At 40.7% G+C, this 18,892-nt stretch overlaps 1 protein-coding gene across 1 annotated transcript in view; it reads left to right on the plus strand.

Annotated features, from left to right (window-relative positions):
* Positions 1-18,892, plus strand: part of AKAP6 (A-kinase anchoring protein 6) — a 427,520-nt gene that overhangs the window by 286,294 nt on the left and 122,334 nt on the right. Inside the window, exon 9 of the mRNA XM_077464820.1 lies at positions 2,323-2,443. Coding sequence (XP_077320946.1) covers positions 2,323-2,443 — 121 coding nt within the window. The remainder of the gene's footprint in view (positions 1-2,322; positions 2,444-18,892) is intronic.

Here is an 18,892-nt window from a genome sequence, read left to right on the forward strand (position 1 = left end):
CAGCAGGCTGGAACTGGATCAGCAGACTGGAACCAGGAACAAGCTGGATAGGCAAACAGGCACAGTAGGCTGGAACCAGGAACAAGCTGGATAGGCAAACAGGCACAGTAGGCTGGAACTGGATCAGCAGACTGGAACCAGGAACAAGCTGGATATTGACTTAGGGAAGTCAGGCAAGCCGGGTCGTTTATCAGGTGGGCAGCAGAAGGGTCAGAGAAGCAGGCAGAAGAGTAGTCAGACAGGCCCGGGGTCAGATGTAGGTAGATAGCAGGGATGGTCACAGGCAAGCCAGATAAACACAGGTACAGATTTCAGATAAGCAAGGAACACATAGAACGCTGTAGAGCAGACAGCAACGTTCACCTGTGTCAGTCAGGTTTAAATATCCGGCCTGGCACTAATGGGCATCTGCGAGCACTTTCCTGTACATTCGGCACTGGCACCTGCGATTGCACACCAGCAGTTCTAGATCATCTGTTGCTGGTAGGATCTTCCTGACATATACACTTCTGAGTTACTCAGGAGAGTATCGTAGAGTATTTTAGAGGGTGTATTGGGAAGTATATTGGGAAGTTGAAGTATGTCACAGTTTCTTTTCTCGGGAATACTATTGCTGAGTGCCCTGTGGTGGAGTTCCTGGGTCTTAACACATGCTGTTGCCATTACAAGGGGTTCCTGCTCACCATTTTGGATTTTTTAGTTGTTTTAACCACTTCCCGACCGGCGCACAACGATGTACATTGGCAGAATGGCACGGACAGGCAAATTGGCATACAGGTACGTCCATATAAAATTGCCGCCGTGCCATCACATGTGCGCTGTCGGTGGTGCGCACGAGTCAGGACCCCCGTGAGTCCGACCCTGGTCCCATGGACTCGATTGCCGCGGGGATACCCGCGATCGTCTCACGGGGAGGGAGAACAGGGAGATGCCGATGTAAACAGCATCTCCCCGTTCTGCCTAGCAACGAGTGACACTGATCTCTGCTCCCTGTGATTGGAGCAGAGATCAGTGATCTGTAAATCGCAGCCATGCCCCCCACAGTTAGAAACACGCCCCTAGGACACACTTAACCCCTACACTGCCACCTCCTGGTTAACCCCTTCACTGCCAGTGTCATTTACATAGGAATCAGTGCATTTGTATAGCACTGATTGCTGTATAAATGACAATGGTCCCAAAAATGTTTCAAAAATGTCCGATGTGTCCGCCATAATGTCGCAGTCACAATAAAAATCGCTGATCGCTGCCATAACTAGTAAAAAAAAAATTATTAATAAAAATGCCATAAAACTATCCCCTATTTTGTAAACGCTATAACTTTTGCTCCAACCAATCAATAATCACTTATTGCGATTTTTTTTACTAAAAATATGCCAAAGAATACGTATCAACCTAAACTGAGGAAAACAATTTTTTTAAATATATTTTTTGGGGATGGTTATTATAGCAAAAAGTAAAAAATAATGCGTTTTTTTTCCAAATTGTTGCTCTTCTTTTGGTTATAGCGCAAAAAATAAACACAGCAGAGGTGTTCAAATACCACCAAAAGAAAGCTCTATTTGTGGGGGAAAAAGGACGTCAATTTTGTTTGGGAGCCACGTCGCACGACCGCGCAATTGACAAAAAGTGCTCTGATCTTAAGCCAGCAAAATGGTCCGGGGCTTAAGTGGTTATATTATGTAAGATGCTACAGGAGATGGTGGAACACAAAAAAATTAGGCAGAATTGCATGAATGCACATAATGCAGTCAGGAATATATGACAGGGAGCTCTCATTACTGTAGTATCCAAGACATTTCAGAAGCTAGGGAGTGACTTCTATGGCATCCTCTAGATCAGGGATCTCCAAACTATGGCCCTCCAGCTGTTGTGGGCTATAGTTTGGAGACCCCTGCTCTAGATTAATTAAAGCAGAACCAAAATCATCTTTTCCTTTTCAGCTAAGGAAGCTGCCATCTTAGCCTCTGTTTGATTTGCAACTGCCATGGTGCTGCACATGTTATCAATTATGACAACAGCCATTTGATGGTTTGACAGTTTGGTTGGAGACACCAGCAAATGTAACAGTTAGCATTCCTGCAATGTAACTGTTTTTGAAACCATTAAATTGATGAGTTTAGTTCCGCTTAAGGACATCTTTATGCAAACATGAAAAGAAAACTATTAACCTAATTGCCCTGTTAGAAAGATGGTGTGATAAGTAAGTGCTGTGCCTGTTTAGGCCTAGCTTTTTATATATAGTTGCATTTACATAACAAGTCTACTTTGAAGAATAACTTTGTAAATGCATTTTATTGATATGACCTTTTTATCCTACAGTGTCCAGGAAGTGGAATCGGAATGTATGGAGTTCTGGGACTGGCTGCTGGACATGGAAGCCACAGTGCAGAACAGCCTTGGGTTGCTGGTGTCTGAGGAGCAGCATCTACAGATGTGCAAGGTTGATTCTTATTTACTTAATTGTCAGCCATGCTTGTAAACTATAATAATATTGGCCAACCTGTGATAATATACAGTACTTGCTGGGGAACTAAATGCCCTTCAAGCCCTTAAACTCTTATGCCCCATACACATGGTCGGAAATTCAGACGGAAAAAGTCAGATCGGATTATGTTGTCGGAAAATCTGATCGTGTGTGGGCTCTGTCGGACTTTTTCTGTCGGAATTTCTGACAGAAAAAGTTTGAGAGCTGGATCTAAAATTTTCCGACAACAAAATCCGATCGGACTTTTTCCGATTGTGTGTAGTAAATTCCGACGCACAAAGTGCCACGTATGCTCAGAAAAAATTTGGAGACGAAAGCTATTGGCTACTGGCCTCTACGTAGTCCCATCATACGTGTATAACGTCACCTTGTTCTGAATGATCAGATTTTCCGACAACTTTGTGCGACCGTGTGTATGCAAGACAAATTTCGTCCAAAATCCGTCGGAAACAATCCGACGGATTTTGTGGTCGGAATGTCCGACCGTCAGGGTTGCCAACCGCAGTTTGAAAAAATCTGTGATTTTTTTACAACTGCCAGTAAATATGATGGGCTGATAATTTGATGCTGTGTTGACTTTTTAAGTGTAAATCAAGCAAATTATATTGTTATAGGTATTGTCAGTGTTTCCATATAATGTTTATACTGTTAAAATACTCACTGTGTTAGTTTTCAGTAGGAGTTCTGTCATTTCTCAGGTTGCCAGTAAAAAATTTGCACTGCCAGTAAATTTCCCATGTTTTGTCAGTAAAAAAATGGTGCAGGAGGTTGGCAACCCTGCCGACCGTGTGTATGGGGTATTATTCTGGCACAATTTATAGAATTAAGACCTCCATTGGAGCTTAAAGAGTAGCTTTATTTGCCTGGAGCAGCAACACAGTAATGAGATCATCATCACGCTTTGCTCTCGAGACCTGTCAGTAAGTTCACTTCACAGTTCATTAAAACATATGCACTATAGGAACACCGGCCTGGCTCTCCCCATCCCAGTCAAAGTGCTACTGTGCAGGGGAACACAAAATTCTGGTATCAAAAAAAATAAATAATAATAAGTACACTAGTCACTTGAAAATATATTCGGGCATCCAAAAAAAAAAAATTCAGGTACCAAAAAAAATAATATATTCTGGTATCAAAAAAGAAAAATTCTGGTATTAAAAAAAATAAGTACACTAGTCACTTGAAAATATATTTGCAAATTTCAATTAGTACATAACTGTGTTAATTGATGTTATTATATCTGCCTGTGAACTTTGAATGACAGTTGTGTGTTTTGCTATGACAGGTGTGACGGTAAAATATTTTTAAATTTGGAACAGCCTAGATGAGAGTACTAATAATCATGACATAGGAGACAGAGGAGTGCATTTTCATCTCCATTTCAATTAAATTGCATGGAAGGTTCTAGGAATGCATCTTTTAAAAACCTTCTATGATGCGGTTCACCTTCAGCTTTTAGAAGGTGCACCTTCTATAGAGATGAATGGTAGTGCATAACCATTCTGATGACAAATCCACCCAGTTGTAGATTTCTCTTCCTTTTGTATTTTTAATTTGATGTGATGGCGAAAGCAGAATGAAGAGGGCGACTCCACAACAAGGTGAGGCAGGGACGGTGATATTGGTTCTCTCCTTGGAGCCCCAGAGCCATGAGAATAATCATTGAAGCTAGAGCTCTGCAGAGATCTGACACGCCCCCTGTCAGTCACAGCTCTCCAATCAAAACAGCTCATGCTCCCTGCTGATTGGAGGGCTATACCTGTAACTCCGCAGGGGCATGTCAGATCTCAGAAGAGAGACCACTGTATTCAAACAGGCTCATTCCCTACAGCATGCTGGCAAGGGACAGCCTTTTCTATTCAAGATGTGGTTTTTATAGAACATAAACTGTAAAACATTTTACATCTTTTGTTTTGATGTACATGGAATATATTTAGCTGGTACAAAATGAAAGTTTGAGCTGTAAACATTTACATTATTATTGTAACAGGTTTATTAAATAGCACCGTGTCCAAAATTCCAGGACAAAGGACAAAAAAACTTTACCCTAAAAACAGGTTTATTGCAACACTCCTTCAAATTGGGATTAAAACATATTCACCGATTTTTCTTATACACAAGTCGGTTTACCGTTACAACACACCATAGGGGATCTGAGAGGAACCATATCTCACAAGCAGTTATATTTCAGTAAGGATAGCTTGGAATCTATTAAACCCCCAGTAGTTCAGTGTAATACACAGCAAGCATTACTACTGTGCCACACCGCTGGTGCATGAAAGTAGGCATATTTTAGAAGCAGTTATAGCTTGAAAACAGTAACAGCTGTGTAGGGAAATCTAAGAAGCGGCAATACCTCATAGGGTTGCTTTATCTTTGAAGCAGTAATATCTCAGTAGGGATACCTAACAAGCACTCATTTCTGTGGCTCACTATCTTATAAACAGTGGAATGGTGTTCACTGTTTTCATATGAGGTTGCATGATCAATGCAGGATGAGTGGGGGAAATATCTCAAATTAAAGTACAAGTAAACAATGATGCAGGCCATAGCAGCCAGCCCAATATTTTGCTTTTGAGTAAGAAAATTATTGAAATAAAGGTTTTGGCTATCACAATATAATGATGGGTAAGTGCCTAAGGTAGGACAAAAAAAAGGGGGCTGCAAAAAGCATTGTTTTAGGTTCTCTATTGCAGAAAAATATTTAGTGTATTTAGTATATTTATATTATATTTAGTATATGTATATTATGTATGTATGTATTATATATATTTATACAAATTCCTTATTTTGCTATCATTTATCTTTCTCTCTATATTTATATTCAGACAAAAGTAGCCAAAATATCAGTGATAAGGATTGAGACAAACTACCATACTGCCTGGGGTGCTTTTTTTTTATAATGAAAGAGGGCTCAGGTAAAATGGAAAGTTTTAATAAATAAAAGCGCAATTCTTTACTTACAGTTAGGCTTCATGTACACTGCTGATGCTAAACGGACGTTTTGGAGTAGTTGGGCTTTTTTTTTTCAGCTGCCCCTGAACTCTCCTCTGTTATCTTCTCAGTGGGTCGTTTATAGTTGTCTCTAGGCAGTTGAATTTACTGACAGTCACAGGATGCACTTCAGACCACCACTGTGGTAGGTGCATAGGATGAGGGGGTGCCCTCCTTTTTATTCTGGAAGCCTGGCATGTGTAGTTTTAAATTTCTACTTCTTTACTACTCTCTTTACTTTTACTTCTACACTCCAGTAGTACAAGTACTTTATGCAGCTGGCATTGCAACAGTATTTACTGTGTGCCGTGATGGTGCTTTTTCACCTTCCATCAAATCCCCTATGGAGTGGAAGCTGGGAGTACGGTACTGCAACACAATGGGGTTGATTTACTAAAAATGGAGATGCGCAATCTGGTGCACCGCTGCATAGAAACCAGTCATCTTGAAGGTCAATCACGTTATGGACCGACTATACAGGAGAAAACATCCAATTAGTTTTGCACCACATCCCAAATTTGAAATGATTCAAGGATTTTTGTCAAAGCTTAATTTAAAAAGCTGAAGGTAGAAGCTGATTGGCTACCATGCACAGCTGCAATAGATTTTACACTCTCCACTTTTAGTAAATCAATTCCAATGCATGCATTGCAGGCACTTTGGGAAACATGGCTGAGATACCTTTGCCCATGCATCTTTTCGTCTGCTTCCCCCAACCTTCACTCTTAGTGGAAGCACCAATGGCTCCCTGTAAAGATCCCAGAGGCATTCCTCCCTGCTGCTACCTAAAGTGATTTGGTCACAGAAGGTCTATCCTGTCCTGTTCCTGCATCTGTGTTTCATGAGCACCTCATTGGTTTAGCTTACTTCTAGCAGTATGGTGGATCAGAAGCACAAGAGCTCCAGTCCTGCAGGCCTGTCCAGCTCTCTATCTAATAACAGCTACTGGGTGACTTGCTGTGTTCTTCCTTTGGACCTGACCCCAACAGCCTGGATTACTTTTGCCTACTTGTCAACACGTTCCTCGCAGTCTTCTTTGCCACCATGTGGTGTGGCTCGTTCTTCTGCATTTTCCAGGGAGGAATTTTCTGCAGCTACTGTGTGTCAGAATTTATGCAAAGGATCACTTCCATTATTGCTGAATCAGAAAACAGGTTTTGCAAGTGAATTTCTACACCTTCTCCTTTGATATTACTGTAGCTGCAGCTGCAAATGATGAGCCTAATCTATCGCCTTTGGATGATCTAGTGCCTAGGGAGGTTCTCTACATTGATATAACTCATAGACACAAATTGTAGGTTCACCTTTTCAGGAGAAATTAAAAGGTGACCCTACACCCTCCCCACCCCCGGTCTCTACTGTACTTACCTTTGTGGGTGATGAGCTATCACTGCCTACGCAGCCAGTGTAGTGGTCCAGGCATTTGAAATCTTCTCCTTTTTATTTCTGTAGGCCTGGACAGATCAAAGTGATTCTGATTGGTCAGTGCTGTCACATGGCTGTTTTGACTGCTTTGACGATCAGAATCTCTGTGATCTTTTCCAGAAGCCCTACAAAAGGAAGAGGACAAACAGTGGGGATTTCAAACTGACTGCATGAACGCTGACAGCTCATAACCCACAGAGGTAGGTACAGCGGGCATCAGAAGGATGTAGGGTGTTCACCTTTTAATTTTTTTATGAAAATATGAAATTACCCTTTAACCACTTCAGCCCCTGACCATTTTGCTGGCCAAAGACCAGACCACTTTTTGCGATTCGGCACTGCATCGCGATGTGGCTCCCAAACAAAATTGACGTCCTTTTTTTCCCACAAATAGAGCTTTCTTTTGGTGGTATTTGATCACCTCTGCGGTTTCTATTTGTTGCGCTATAAACAATTTTGAAAAAACAAATTATTTTTAACTTTTTGTTATAATAAATATCCCCCAAAAATATATATAAAAAAAATGTTTCCCTCAGTTTAGGCCGATATGTATTCTTCTACATATTTTTGGTAAAAAAATTGCAATAAGCAATTATTGATTGGTTTGCGCAAAAGTTATAGTGTTTACAAAATAGGGGATAGTTTTATGGCATTTTTATTAATAATTTTTTTTTTACTAGTAATGGCGGCGATCAGCGATTTTTTATTGTTACTGCGACATTATGGCGGACACATCGGACATTTTTGACACATTTTTGGGACCATTGTCATTTATACAGCAATCACTGCTATACAAATGCAGTGATTCCTGTGTAAATGACACTGGCAGTGAAGGGGTTAACCAGTGGGTGGCAGTGTAGGGGTTAAGTGTTCCTAGGGGTGTGTTACTAACTGTGGGGGGCTGGGATTTCATTTAGTGAACACTGATCTCTGCTCCAATCATATGGAGCAGAGATCAGCGTCACTTGTTGCTAGGCAGAATGGGGAGATGCTGTTTACAACGGCATCTCTCCGTTCAGCCGCCCCGTGAGACAATCGCGGGTATGCCTGCGGCGATCGAGTCGGTGGAACCCGTGACTGGACTCATGGGGGTCCCAACCAGCACGCGAGTGTGCCGCCGCGGCGCGCTCGCGATGGCAGGGGGCATTAAAGATTGGACGTACCTGTACACCAATATGCCTGCCCGTGCCATTCTGCCGACATACATTGGCGTGCGCTGGTCGGGAACTGGTTAAGGATACTATCATGGTCTTTATTGATGTGATACATACATGATTAGAAATGGAACAACCAGCTTTCTCTGAGTTTACAAGTCTGCGCTCCCTTAAAAGTACCCAACCTGTCAAAAACTTCCTAGCACACTTGTTATTACAGCCAGTAAAGGAGGCATTTGTCAAGAAATGGTCCCTCACCTTTGGTAGATCTGGCCATTTCTTTCCTTAACAAAGCCCTGACTGTCCCTGTTGAGGATATTCTAGTGTTTAAAGCAGAATTTCACTCTCTCAATCAACATTGACTACTTTTAATCCTTATGCTTCTAGCATTAGTAAAAAAAAATGTATATCATATTTACTTGTTTTAAACTTTTTTTTTACTTTTCATTAGTTACTTCCTGGTTTCCGGGCCTAGGCAAATGATGGAATACATCCCAGGAGTCTATAGGAGGGGAGGGTGGGTTTTATTAGCTAAGCACACCCTCCTGCATACGTGCCTGAGCTAAGGGGCAGATGGGTTCCGGAAGTAAATGCTACACGAATCATCTGCCCTTATTAAAGATGGCCACGGCCAGAAATGCTAGAGGGGTGTTTTTCAAAGTGATTTCTCTGGTGAGTTTGCTTTGAATATTAAAAATGAATTAAATTTTGGTTTGTTGTGCTAAGATGCAGTGTAGTTCCACAGTGTAGACCTATTTGATAAAAGACTGAAAATCCAGAGATTTTATATTAATTGCCCATGGGACTTTATTGAGGAACATTTACGCAACACAATACATAAAAAACTTTTTTGAATATCAACTGAAAGAAATTCTCTTTAAAATTACATGTAATCTGTTTTTAATTATAAATATTCACAAGTATAAAAAGAGAACAAGTATTCTATCTTGTTCCTTGAATGTAATGGTTACCTCTTGGTGCCTGTACAATTTGTATTTACCTGATATACCTCAATAAAACTTTTGTAAACAAAAAAAAAAAAAAATAGAACATGCACAGTCAACAAAACACAAATGTTACAAAATTAAATGAAAAGATGGAATGCATCATAAATCTTAACTTGTTTCACGAACCTTAATTCACTTCATCAGGAGTAGATGCTACTGACAGGGTGGCTATAAGATAAAAAATAACAAGAATTCTATATTAATTCAGGCATAAATTCATCTGCGATGTTGGGTGCGTGTGCCATTAGATGACGTCATCAAATGGGACATGGCTTAGTGCCATTTTGTCCCTCTAATGACAGGTTATCGGTGTCCATATGGCACCTTTTTAAATGGCATTGGGAGCGCTCCAAGGAATAAAATGGCGGTTACAGACAAGAGGTAGCTCTCTTTCTGGTTGGGATGCTGTTTTTTGCAACATCCAAAATCACAGAGCCTCCACTTTAATATGCAAGATTTTGTTGGTTTTGTATACATGCCTGGATTTTTTATTTTTTTTTGTTCTTGGGTGATGGGTGTTTCATGGTGGTGTTGGTATCACATCTATATCTACTTGCCCTGCACCTTTGTTGCAACTCTGTCATCAACTAGCTGTCTAGATTACTGGTGCAGTTTATAGTAAAAATACTTGTTGCTTACCTTTTTTTTTTAACCTACTGTATATCATTTATATTACATTAGACCAGGGGTTTCCAAACTTTCTAAACAAAGGGCCAATTTACTGTTTTTCAAACTTTAGGGGGCAGACTGTGGCCATTGTGTGTAGAAAATGTGCCAGCAGCAGTGGGAGTTAACAATGCCCCATCTTTGGTGTCAGTAAGAAAAAAGTAGTTTTATTGTTGGTGTAATTGGGAGGATTGTGCCCCATCATTGGTGTCATTGGGAGGAACTGTGCCCTATTGGGGTCATTGGTAGAAATTGTGTCCCAATGTTGGTGTCATTGGGGGCCCCATTGTTGGTGACATTGTGAGGAACTGTGCCCTGTTGGGGTCATTGGTAGAAATTGTGTCCCAATGTTGGTGTCATTGGGTGTCCCAATGTTGGTGTCATTGGGGGCCCCATTGTTGGTGTCATTGCGAGGAACTGTGCCCTATTGGGGTCACTGGTAGAAATTGTGTCCCGATGTTGGTGTCATTGGGGGCCCCATTGTTGGTGTCATTGGGAGGAACTGTGCCCTATTGGGGTCATTGGTAGAAATTATGTCCCGATGTTGGTGTCATTGGGCCCCATTGTTGATGTTATTGGGAGGAACTGTGCCCCATCCTTGGGGGGGTCACTAGGAGGAATTGTGCCACGCCGTTGGTGTCATTGGTAGGAGTTGAGTCCCATTGTTGGTATCATCATTGGATAAAACAGTGCCACAAGGGCCAGATAAAAGCAAGCAAAGGGCCACATCTGGCCCCTGGCCCAGTGTTTGGAGACCACTGCATTAGACTATAGTTTTTTTTTATACTTTTTTGCACTCTCTTTTCTTTGGGCACCTCATGGAATCCCCATGGATTATTTATTGAATTACTTATTTACACTTATATTTTTAGTTTATTGATTATTATATATATTTGTGTGGACATTATTGGCCTCATTGTGGGCTTCAATTAATTTGAATGTCCCTCTGTGCTTGTCTATCATTCTGTTGCTTTGCTAAGCCATTTTTCCCACAGCTCTTGGGACAGACACCCTTAGTGGTTACCATCCAAAAAGTTATATAGCTTTTTCATTTCATGGGTAGCATGACCCATCCACCCGTTTTGGCTTTAGTTGCATTTTAACAGATGAAATATAGAAAAATATATTTAGCATGTTTAAAAAAGAGCTAGCAAAATGCAAGGTCCATTGGTAAATGTTGGTAACCATTTAAAAGAGTAACCAAAACCGCAAAATGTGAGGTCAGGCACCGATGTTGGATGAGAAGGCCTGGCTCGCAGTCTTCGATCGAATTCTTCCCAAAGGTTATCTATTGGGTTGAGATCAGGACTCTGTGCAGGCTAGTCAAGTTCCTCCACCTCATAGTTGCTCATCTATGTCTTTATGGACCTTACTTTGTACAGTGGTGAGCAGTCATGTTGGAGCAGAGGGGGCCATCCCCAAACTTTTCCCATAAAGTTGGTAGCATGAAATTGTCCAAAATGTCTTGGTATTCTGACACCTTAAGAGTTTGCTTTCCTAGAACTAAGGGGCCAAGCCCAACCCCCCTCCGCCAAATCATTTGGACCAAAGCAAGGTCCATAAAGACATGGATGGGCGAGTTTGGAGTAGAGGAATTTGACTGGCCTGCACGTGAACCTGATATAACACCTTTGGGATGAATTATAGCGAAGACAGTGAGCCAGGCCTTCTAGTCCAATATCAGTGCCTGACCTCACAAATCCGCTTCTGGAAGAATGGCCAAATTCCCATAGACCCACTTCTAAACCTCATGGACAGCCTTCCCAGAAGAGTTGAAGCTGTTATGGCTGCAAAGGGTGGGCCAACTGAATATTGAACCCTATGCACTAAGATGTCATTAAAGTTCATGTGCTTGTGAAGGCAGGTGTCCCAATACTTTTGACAATATAGTGTATAATAATGAAGGATAGCTATTGATATATATTTCATTTCATGCTGATCCCTTTTACATTTTGTTTCCAAAAATTTTTGAAAGGTCTGTTTCATTCCCTTTAAGGTACTGGTTGCCACTTCTGTGATAATAATGTAACATAAGTAAAAATCACCTTTAAAGCAGTCGGCATGCGCATGTGCCCAGTACAGAACAGACTCCAAATATGACCCTGATTAGTGCACACCGCATTATTCTACTGTGTTACAGAAAAAGAGAATTGTCTCATTTTTAGCTTTTGAAAACACGGATATGCCTGTCTAATATGGTCTGTAAAATGCAAAGTGTAGACTTGTTCCTTGCTTTTGCCTTCAGTTCAAAACAGTTTTAAAAACTGTCATCAGAAAACCCTCATTGCAACTTACGCTTCTGTTAATATCTTTCTAGTTTTTTTAAAGAGACTCTTTTCCACTTTGTTTTCACACTTTTCTGCCTTTGTGAAAACATATTGCTCTTTTATTTCCATACTTGTGAATCCCTGTATCACGTGTTACTTTACAGACAATCACACCAAACAGTTCATTTCCATTTAGAGTTTATATTCATGTTGTAAAGCGCTGCACAAACTGTTTTGCGCTATATAAATCCTGTATAAATATAATAATATACGAATTCTTCTGCTTTACTAGTTTCCGCTCAGTTCAAACTCTGAAAGCCCAAGTCACATGACATTTCAAATTAAATGTTTCCCTAGAAGAGCCATCTTAACTGATACTACAGAAGTCGCTCCAACTTTAGAAAAGGTTTCTGCGACTTGGGTGTGATTTCAGCCCTTGTACAGGCTCTTAAATAGCATCCAAGTCAGATCAAGTCAGAAGGAAGTCACAGGGCAAAGTAGCAGGCAAAGTTATATAACTTTGCTGTAGCAGCAGTGGGAACTGAGCCTTAGACAGAAGCTATTTAACCCAATAGTAACACAGTTTTGTTCTATGCAATCCAAAATACTTGGAACAAAATAATGTAAGCATGCATAGACTATAGCGTATAACCGCACTTTGACTGAGTTTGGGCTGTAAGACCACAGTCTCTACCCACTACATCACTAAGCTGATTCTGAGCCTGCACCTTCAATGGACCTTATGTGAAGAGATCTCAGCACAGCCCTTCTACATGTACTCCAGATTATCTGACATGAAACCTGTGTGGGTGAAAATGTTAAAGCTGTCATTTATTTTACTGCCTAGCAATGCACTAAGCTTTTTCAAAAGTCAATACCTTAGAAATGTATTTTTAAGGTGCCAGGACATAACACAAAGAATGGTTAAAATACAATTTTATACATATACGGATATCACATTATTCGGTTATGAACTGAAAACTGTTTTGAAATGAATGCTTTGGAGAGGTCCAGATAGGGAGATATTGATCTTGACGCGTTTCGCAGGATCACCCCGAATCCTCAGGAGGAACGGAGGAGAACCTTAGAGCACTGCAAAAGCATAACATATTAAATAACAGAGTGAAATAAGCACATATCAAAAATATATAAAGCATATCATATTGCAAGGTAGATTTGCCCACCATCCATACGCCCAGAGGGTCCTGAACCAAGGAAAAACCCGGGAGCTCCCAAATCCTCCCCCCCCCCCCAAAAAAAATAGGCTGGCTTTTTTTAGCTTCCAGTGCCCTAGGATCAATCTGTCACTACCAAAATTCCCAAACCTCATCTCCCTATTCATTCTCTTGGACTAGGCTTCCACAACTAGTGAGGTTATACCGAGGTTGTTAACATTGCACTGCACATGTGCAGTATGAGAAGTTGTGGACAGCACAGTGGCTAAGTGGTTTGAATCCCAACCTTAGCACCACCTGCCCTGGCCCTAGTATGTGTGTTAGGAACTTTAAATTGTAAGGTACTTTAAATGGTAAGCTCCTTGAGGGCAGGGACTGATGTGGATGTATACTATATGTGTAAAGCACTGCATAAATTGATAGTGCTATATAAGTACCTGTAATGAATTTTAGTAAACACAATATAATACACTATTGTTTTGGTAAAATATAAAAGTTGACGTTACGGCGAGTAAATGGATGCCTAACAAGCAATGGTTTAAAATTGTACAAACCCATGGAATGGTGACAAACTAAGGTAGTTAAAAATCTCCATAGGCAGTGCTTTAAAAGCCTTTACAGGTTATCAATTTAGAGTAACACAGGAGGTCTGGTGCTAGAATTATTGTGCTCATCCTGACGTTTGCAGCGATAAATCACATGCGTGTGGTGTGATCACTGTTTACATGTTTGTAGCTCTGGAAAGCTTTTTCACCCCACTAGTGGCTTATCATCTATAGGCGACTAAAATGGTGAGCTGGGAGGAGGCAGAGATCAAGAAAGAGACACAATCTCTCTTGTATACATATACATAGCTTGTGGTGCCACTCCAAGGAGGAATAGATTTCTGCCTTAGATCCTCAGGGTTCATATGCTGATCCAGCAATAAGAGCAATGAAAGCGTGGGGATCGCCCCTAGTGGGTGGAGCAAAACATGCCAGGGGGAGTGGCTTAACAGAGACCTGCAGACTAAAGCTGCCTTTAACTTTGGATTACACGGGCTGTTTGGGTTAAGTGGCAATCCCCGCACCACTCTCTTTTGTTCCTTCTAGAGCACTACTGCCTGGTTTAATTGATGTGATTACTCAGAAAAAAAAATCACTGCAACCGCTCCCATATTAAACACACAGTTCCTGGTCTGGGTGGTCCCACGTTGACAGTCCTACCCGCCATCATTTTCATTAAGGTACTTCCACACTGGGGCAGGGGTCTGTTAGCGGTAAAGCAGCGCTAGTTTAGCGGAGCTTTACCGTTGTTTTAGCAGAGCTTTTCGGCCGCTAGCGGGGCACCAAAGAAAGGGTTAAACGCGACCGTGTGGCACAAAGTGGCTTTGGCAGCACTGCCCATTCATTTTAATGGGCAGGGCGTTTTGGGAGCAGTGTATACACTGCTCCCAAACCACCCCAAAGATGCTGTTTGCAGGATTTTTTTTTCCCACCCCGCAAGTGCACTGCCCAGTGTGAAAGCCCTCGGACTTTAACACTTGGGAGGCATGAGAGGCGCTTTACAGGCGCTATTTTTAGTGCTAAAACGCCTGAAAATCACCTCAGTATGAAAGGAGTCTAATATTTTTATTATTTACACTTGTTTTTCCAGGTTACAGAAACATAGGCAAGGGCAGCAAATTAAATATTGTAAACATCCACAATTTAAAGTTGTACTGTTTTTGTAGACATTTGCAGAGAAATGTCATAACCTCAGAAAGCAGGAGAATAGTGCCCCTGAATTATATATGGTGAATAAAAAGCCCCATGGCCTGAGTGGTCCCATGGTAACATGTATCTACACATCACAATTTTTTCAAATGTATTTTCATTTTTGTCACACAGAGCAGCTGGGCACAGTGTAGTCCGTGAGTGGGGAAGTGCACACTCTGCTGTTAGGGGAACAGATGCGTCGGCCTGAATTGAAAAGACTGCAAGTAGCATGACTATTATTATTATTATTATACAGGATTTATATAGCGCCAACAGTTTGTGCAGCGCTTTACAACATGACTACCAAACAAGCTTAGATATACTGTAAGTGTTGATATGTTTTGTTTTGAACGCTAGAGTTTTAAAAAAAATATTTTTTATTAAAATTTTCTTGTACAAAATAGGTACGACAAGAACAACACTGAAACAAATCAGTGAATAAACTCTTGTTGCCCATGCAGGGGTCATATATTCAAAACACATGGTACAAATGCTGTTAGCAGGAGCAACACCAAGGTGACAATAGTATGACTGTGGAAAAAACATATAAGTGGGACTATGGACTTTTTAGGCACTGTACCAAACAATACTTTCATATAAAAGTTAAATTTATTAATAAAAAAGGATTTTTAACAATGCTTCAAAATGTTTTTTCACAAACCGATAATCATATCCAACTATAATACAGTACAAGCTAACGCCCCTGTATCCTAACCAGATTTCATATACAAACTGAAAGCATATATTAATGTAAATACTCCATAGTTGAGTCAGGAGATCCAGTATAAAGGTACAGTAGGTTTACAGGATTGGCGAAGGAGTCACAATGTTCAAGCAGTTTAGCTCAACATGTTTCGCGTATTGATACGCTTCCTCTGGAGCTTATGATTTTTGACTAGCAGAAAATAGAAAAAACAACATCAGACAAAATATATACCTATATATACAGTACATGTATTTATACATATAAATATAACGTGATCAATATAGATCTATAAATACATAATCGAATCATGTCATAGAGTCCTGAACAGTAGGGGGCCCATCAGGCAGAATTCGAGCAGGAGGGGGGAATTTAGGCACTAATATAATATAATAAACATAGGTAGGTAAAAATAGTATGACTGTGTGACCTTCACTGACAGGTTCCAATACCTAACATAGGGAAATAAAAACTGACCCAGTTTGTCGCACGTATTTGGCAGGACATCTCCTGTTCGCTTAAGTATCTTTATATAATGGGAGATTGTTGGTGATCAATTGTTTCCAGAAGAAAATGGAAGAGAAGCCTGTTTCTTCCAATGCAAGAAAAGCCATCATCAGGCTAATAAGGGTTTTTTCCACCCTGGTATGAAGAAAATTCTCAACAAGGCCCAATTGACAAATTTCAGTGGCTTGAGGGACTGGCGCTGATGTAAAGTATTGATGCTGGTTAGCACGTCTGACCAAAACCTTGTGATCTCAGAGCATGACCAAAAAATGTGGGAACAACCTCACCTCCAACACTCCACGGAATGGGAGGGATTCATTACGTGGAGCCTAGAAGGGGTGAAAGAGGCTCTCTGCACTCATTTAAACTGGATTACATGTGCAGTGCTTTTTTTCTGCATCAAAAACACTTGGAAAGTAGGTTATATGGGTCTCATTGCATATTTTCACACCAGTGCAGTTTCCAGTGTGTTTCAGTTCTGGAAAAAAAAATGCAACATGCTGCTTCTATAAAAGACTATATGGAAAGTAGGTCAGTTTAGAACTAATCTGGTGATTTTCAGGTCACGTGTGATTTATGCCCAACTTTCAATGTCAGCAGATATATGCTTGAAAATGGCACAGTCAATGTGGTTTACTTACATCTCTTTGTGTTTGCAGTCTTTATGTGTCCACTTCTAGTGTCTACTACATAAAATGGAAATAGAAGAGCAATAAATGGCCATCAATGTGTGCAGCCTGCTCAGTTACAGATCTAAGTTCCTTGAGCAGACATGGGTGGCATCATCTGTAATAGTTTGGCCAGTCTATTTAGCACTGTATTGGTGGAAGCAGATGAAGTGCTGCCTACTGTATGTTACCCACCATTGTGGCTACTCATGTTGCCACTGTGTTTCACGAAGTGTCCAGTTATCAGTCCTGTAAGCCATGTCAGCTACAATGATATTAAGGTAGAAGAGCTCCCCAACTCCAGTGTATTCTACCAATTTTATTACTTTAGAATGAAAAAAATTATTTGTACACCCGTATATCCTTTATAGACATAGCGTCTGGTGTTGAAAGGGTGTGAAGAGTTTGGGCCAAAGCGGAGACAGATATGTTTTACCATGACAAGTACTAAGGGTGGGAACATAAGGAAGAGAGAGTGGGGGGTGTCTTCCATCCGAAATACCAACCTTCCATAAATCAAGCTCATTTAGGCAATTTTTATGGATGTAAATCTATAAACTGTCATGTCGGAATCACTGAGAACATATGGTGTATTTCACCGACCAGATTGCTACTCATAAAATCTAAAATTGATAACCAGTAAGAAAAAATACAGAAGAAAAAAAAAACACTTTTAATTCTGTCAAATTTCCCTGGCTCTGATCTTTCCCTTCTCTGTCAGGTTCCTTTCCTCTTATTTATTTTAATATAATATTTACAAGGTGACCCTTTTCATATCTTCTTAACGCTAGATATTGTCATATACTATTATAGGTTTTACAACAACAACAAAGGTCTGATTACCTATGAGCTAATGCGTTAAGGACATTACTATATTATTGGTGGTTATTTGGGGTAGCAATGTCTGAATAAAGACTGGATAAGGTTTATGGTAATATACTTTCAATAGTATTGGGACACCTGCCTTTACACGCTCAGGAACATTAGTGGCATCCCAGTCTTAGTTCGTAATTCGTAGGATTCAATATTGAGTTGGCCCACCCTTTGCAGCTATAACAGCTTCAACTCTTCTGGGAAGGCTGTCCACAAGGTTTAGGAGTGTGTCTATGGGAATGTTTGACCATTCTTCCAGAAGTGCATTTGTGAGGTCAGGCACTGATGTTGGACAAGAAGGCCTGGCTCACAGTCTCCGCTGTAATTCATCCCAAAGATATTCTGTCGGGTTGAGGTCAGTAATCTGTAAAGGCCAGTCAAGTTCCTCCTCTCCAAGCTCGCCCACCATGTCTTTATGGACCTTGCTTTGTTTGCTGGTACTCAGTCATGTTGGAACAGGAAGTGGCCAACCTTAAACTGTTCCCACAAAGTTGGGAGCATGAAATTGTCCAAAATGTCTTGCTATGCTGATGCCTTACTTTCAATGGAACTAAGGGGCCAAGCCCAATTCCTGAAAAACAACCCCACACCATAATCCCCCACCCCCCCAACCAAATTATTTGGACCAGTACACAAAGAGTTAAAGCTGTTAAAGCTGCACAGGGGGAGCCAACTCAATATTGAATCCTATGGACTAAGACTGGAGATTCCATTAAAGTTAATGTGCATGTAAGGGCAGGCAACCCAATACTTTTGACAATATAGTGTATAAAGCGAATGCTGTCCACACATTTTATCTGCTAAAGCAGATGTGTATGTTTTTAGTACAAACCTTTACTGAAAAAAATATTAGTGACCTGAAACAAGCATGCAGATCATGAGTTGGGACTTAACTGGCTGCATGCTTATTCTGTGTCAGTGGCTATGAAAAAAACATCCCCCCTTCATCTTTCTTATATGGCAGGAAGGTATTTTAAAGTTCACAGATGATAGATGGGGAGGCAAATACCTTTGCAGTGTAGGGAAATTTAATAGGACCCTGGATTTCTTGCAGGATCAACAGGAATTTTTATGTGCTTGCAGAAAATGAATGCAGACACCACATCTAAGCCCTTGTACACACGGTCAGACATTCCGACAACAAAATCCGTCAGATTTTGTCCGGCGGATTTTGCCCGAAACTTGTGTTTTGCATACACACGGTCGGACAAAGTTGTCGGAAAATCCGA

The sequence above is a fragment of the Lithobates pipiens genome, unplaced genomic scaffold, assembly GCF_037356315.1.
Source record: "Lithobates pipiens isolate NorthernLeopardFrog02 unplaced genomic scaffold, aLitPip1_a1.2 Scaffold_30, whole genome shotgun sequence".
NCBI lineage: Eukaryota > Metazoa > Chordata > Amphibia > Anura > Ranidae > Lithobates > Lithobates pipiens.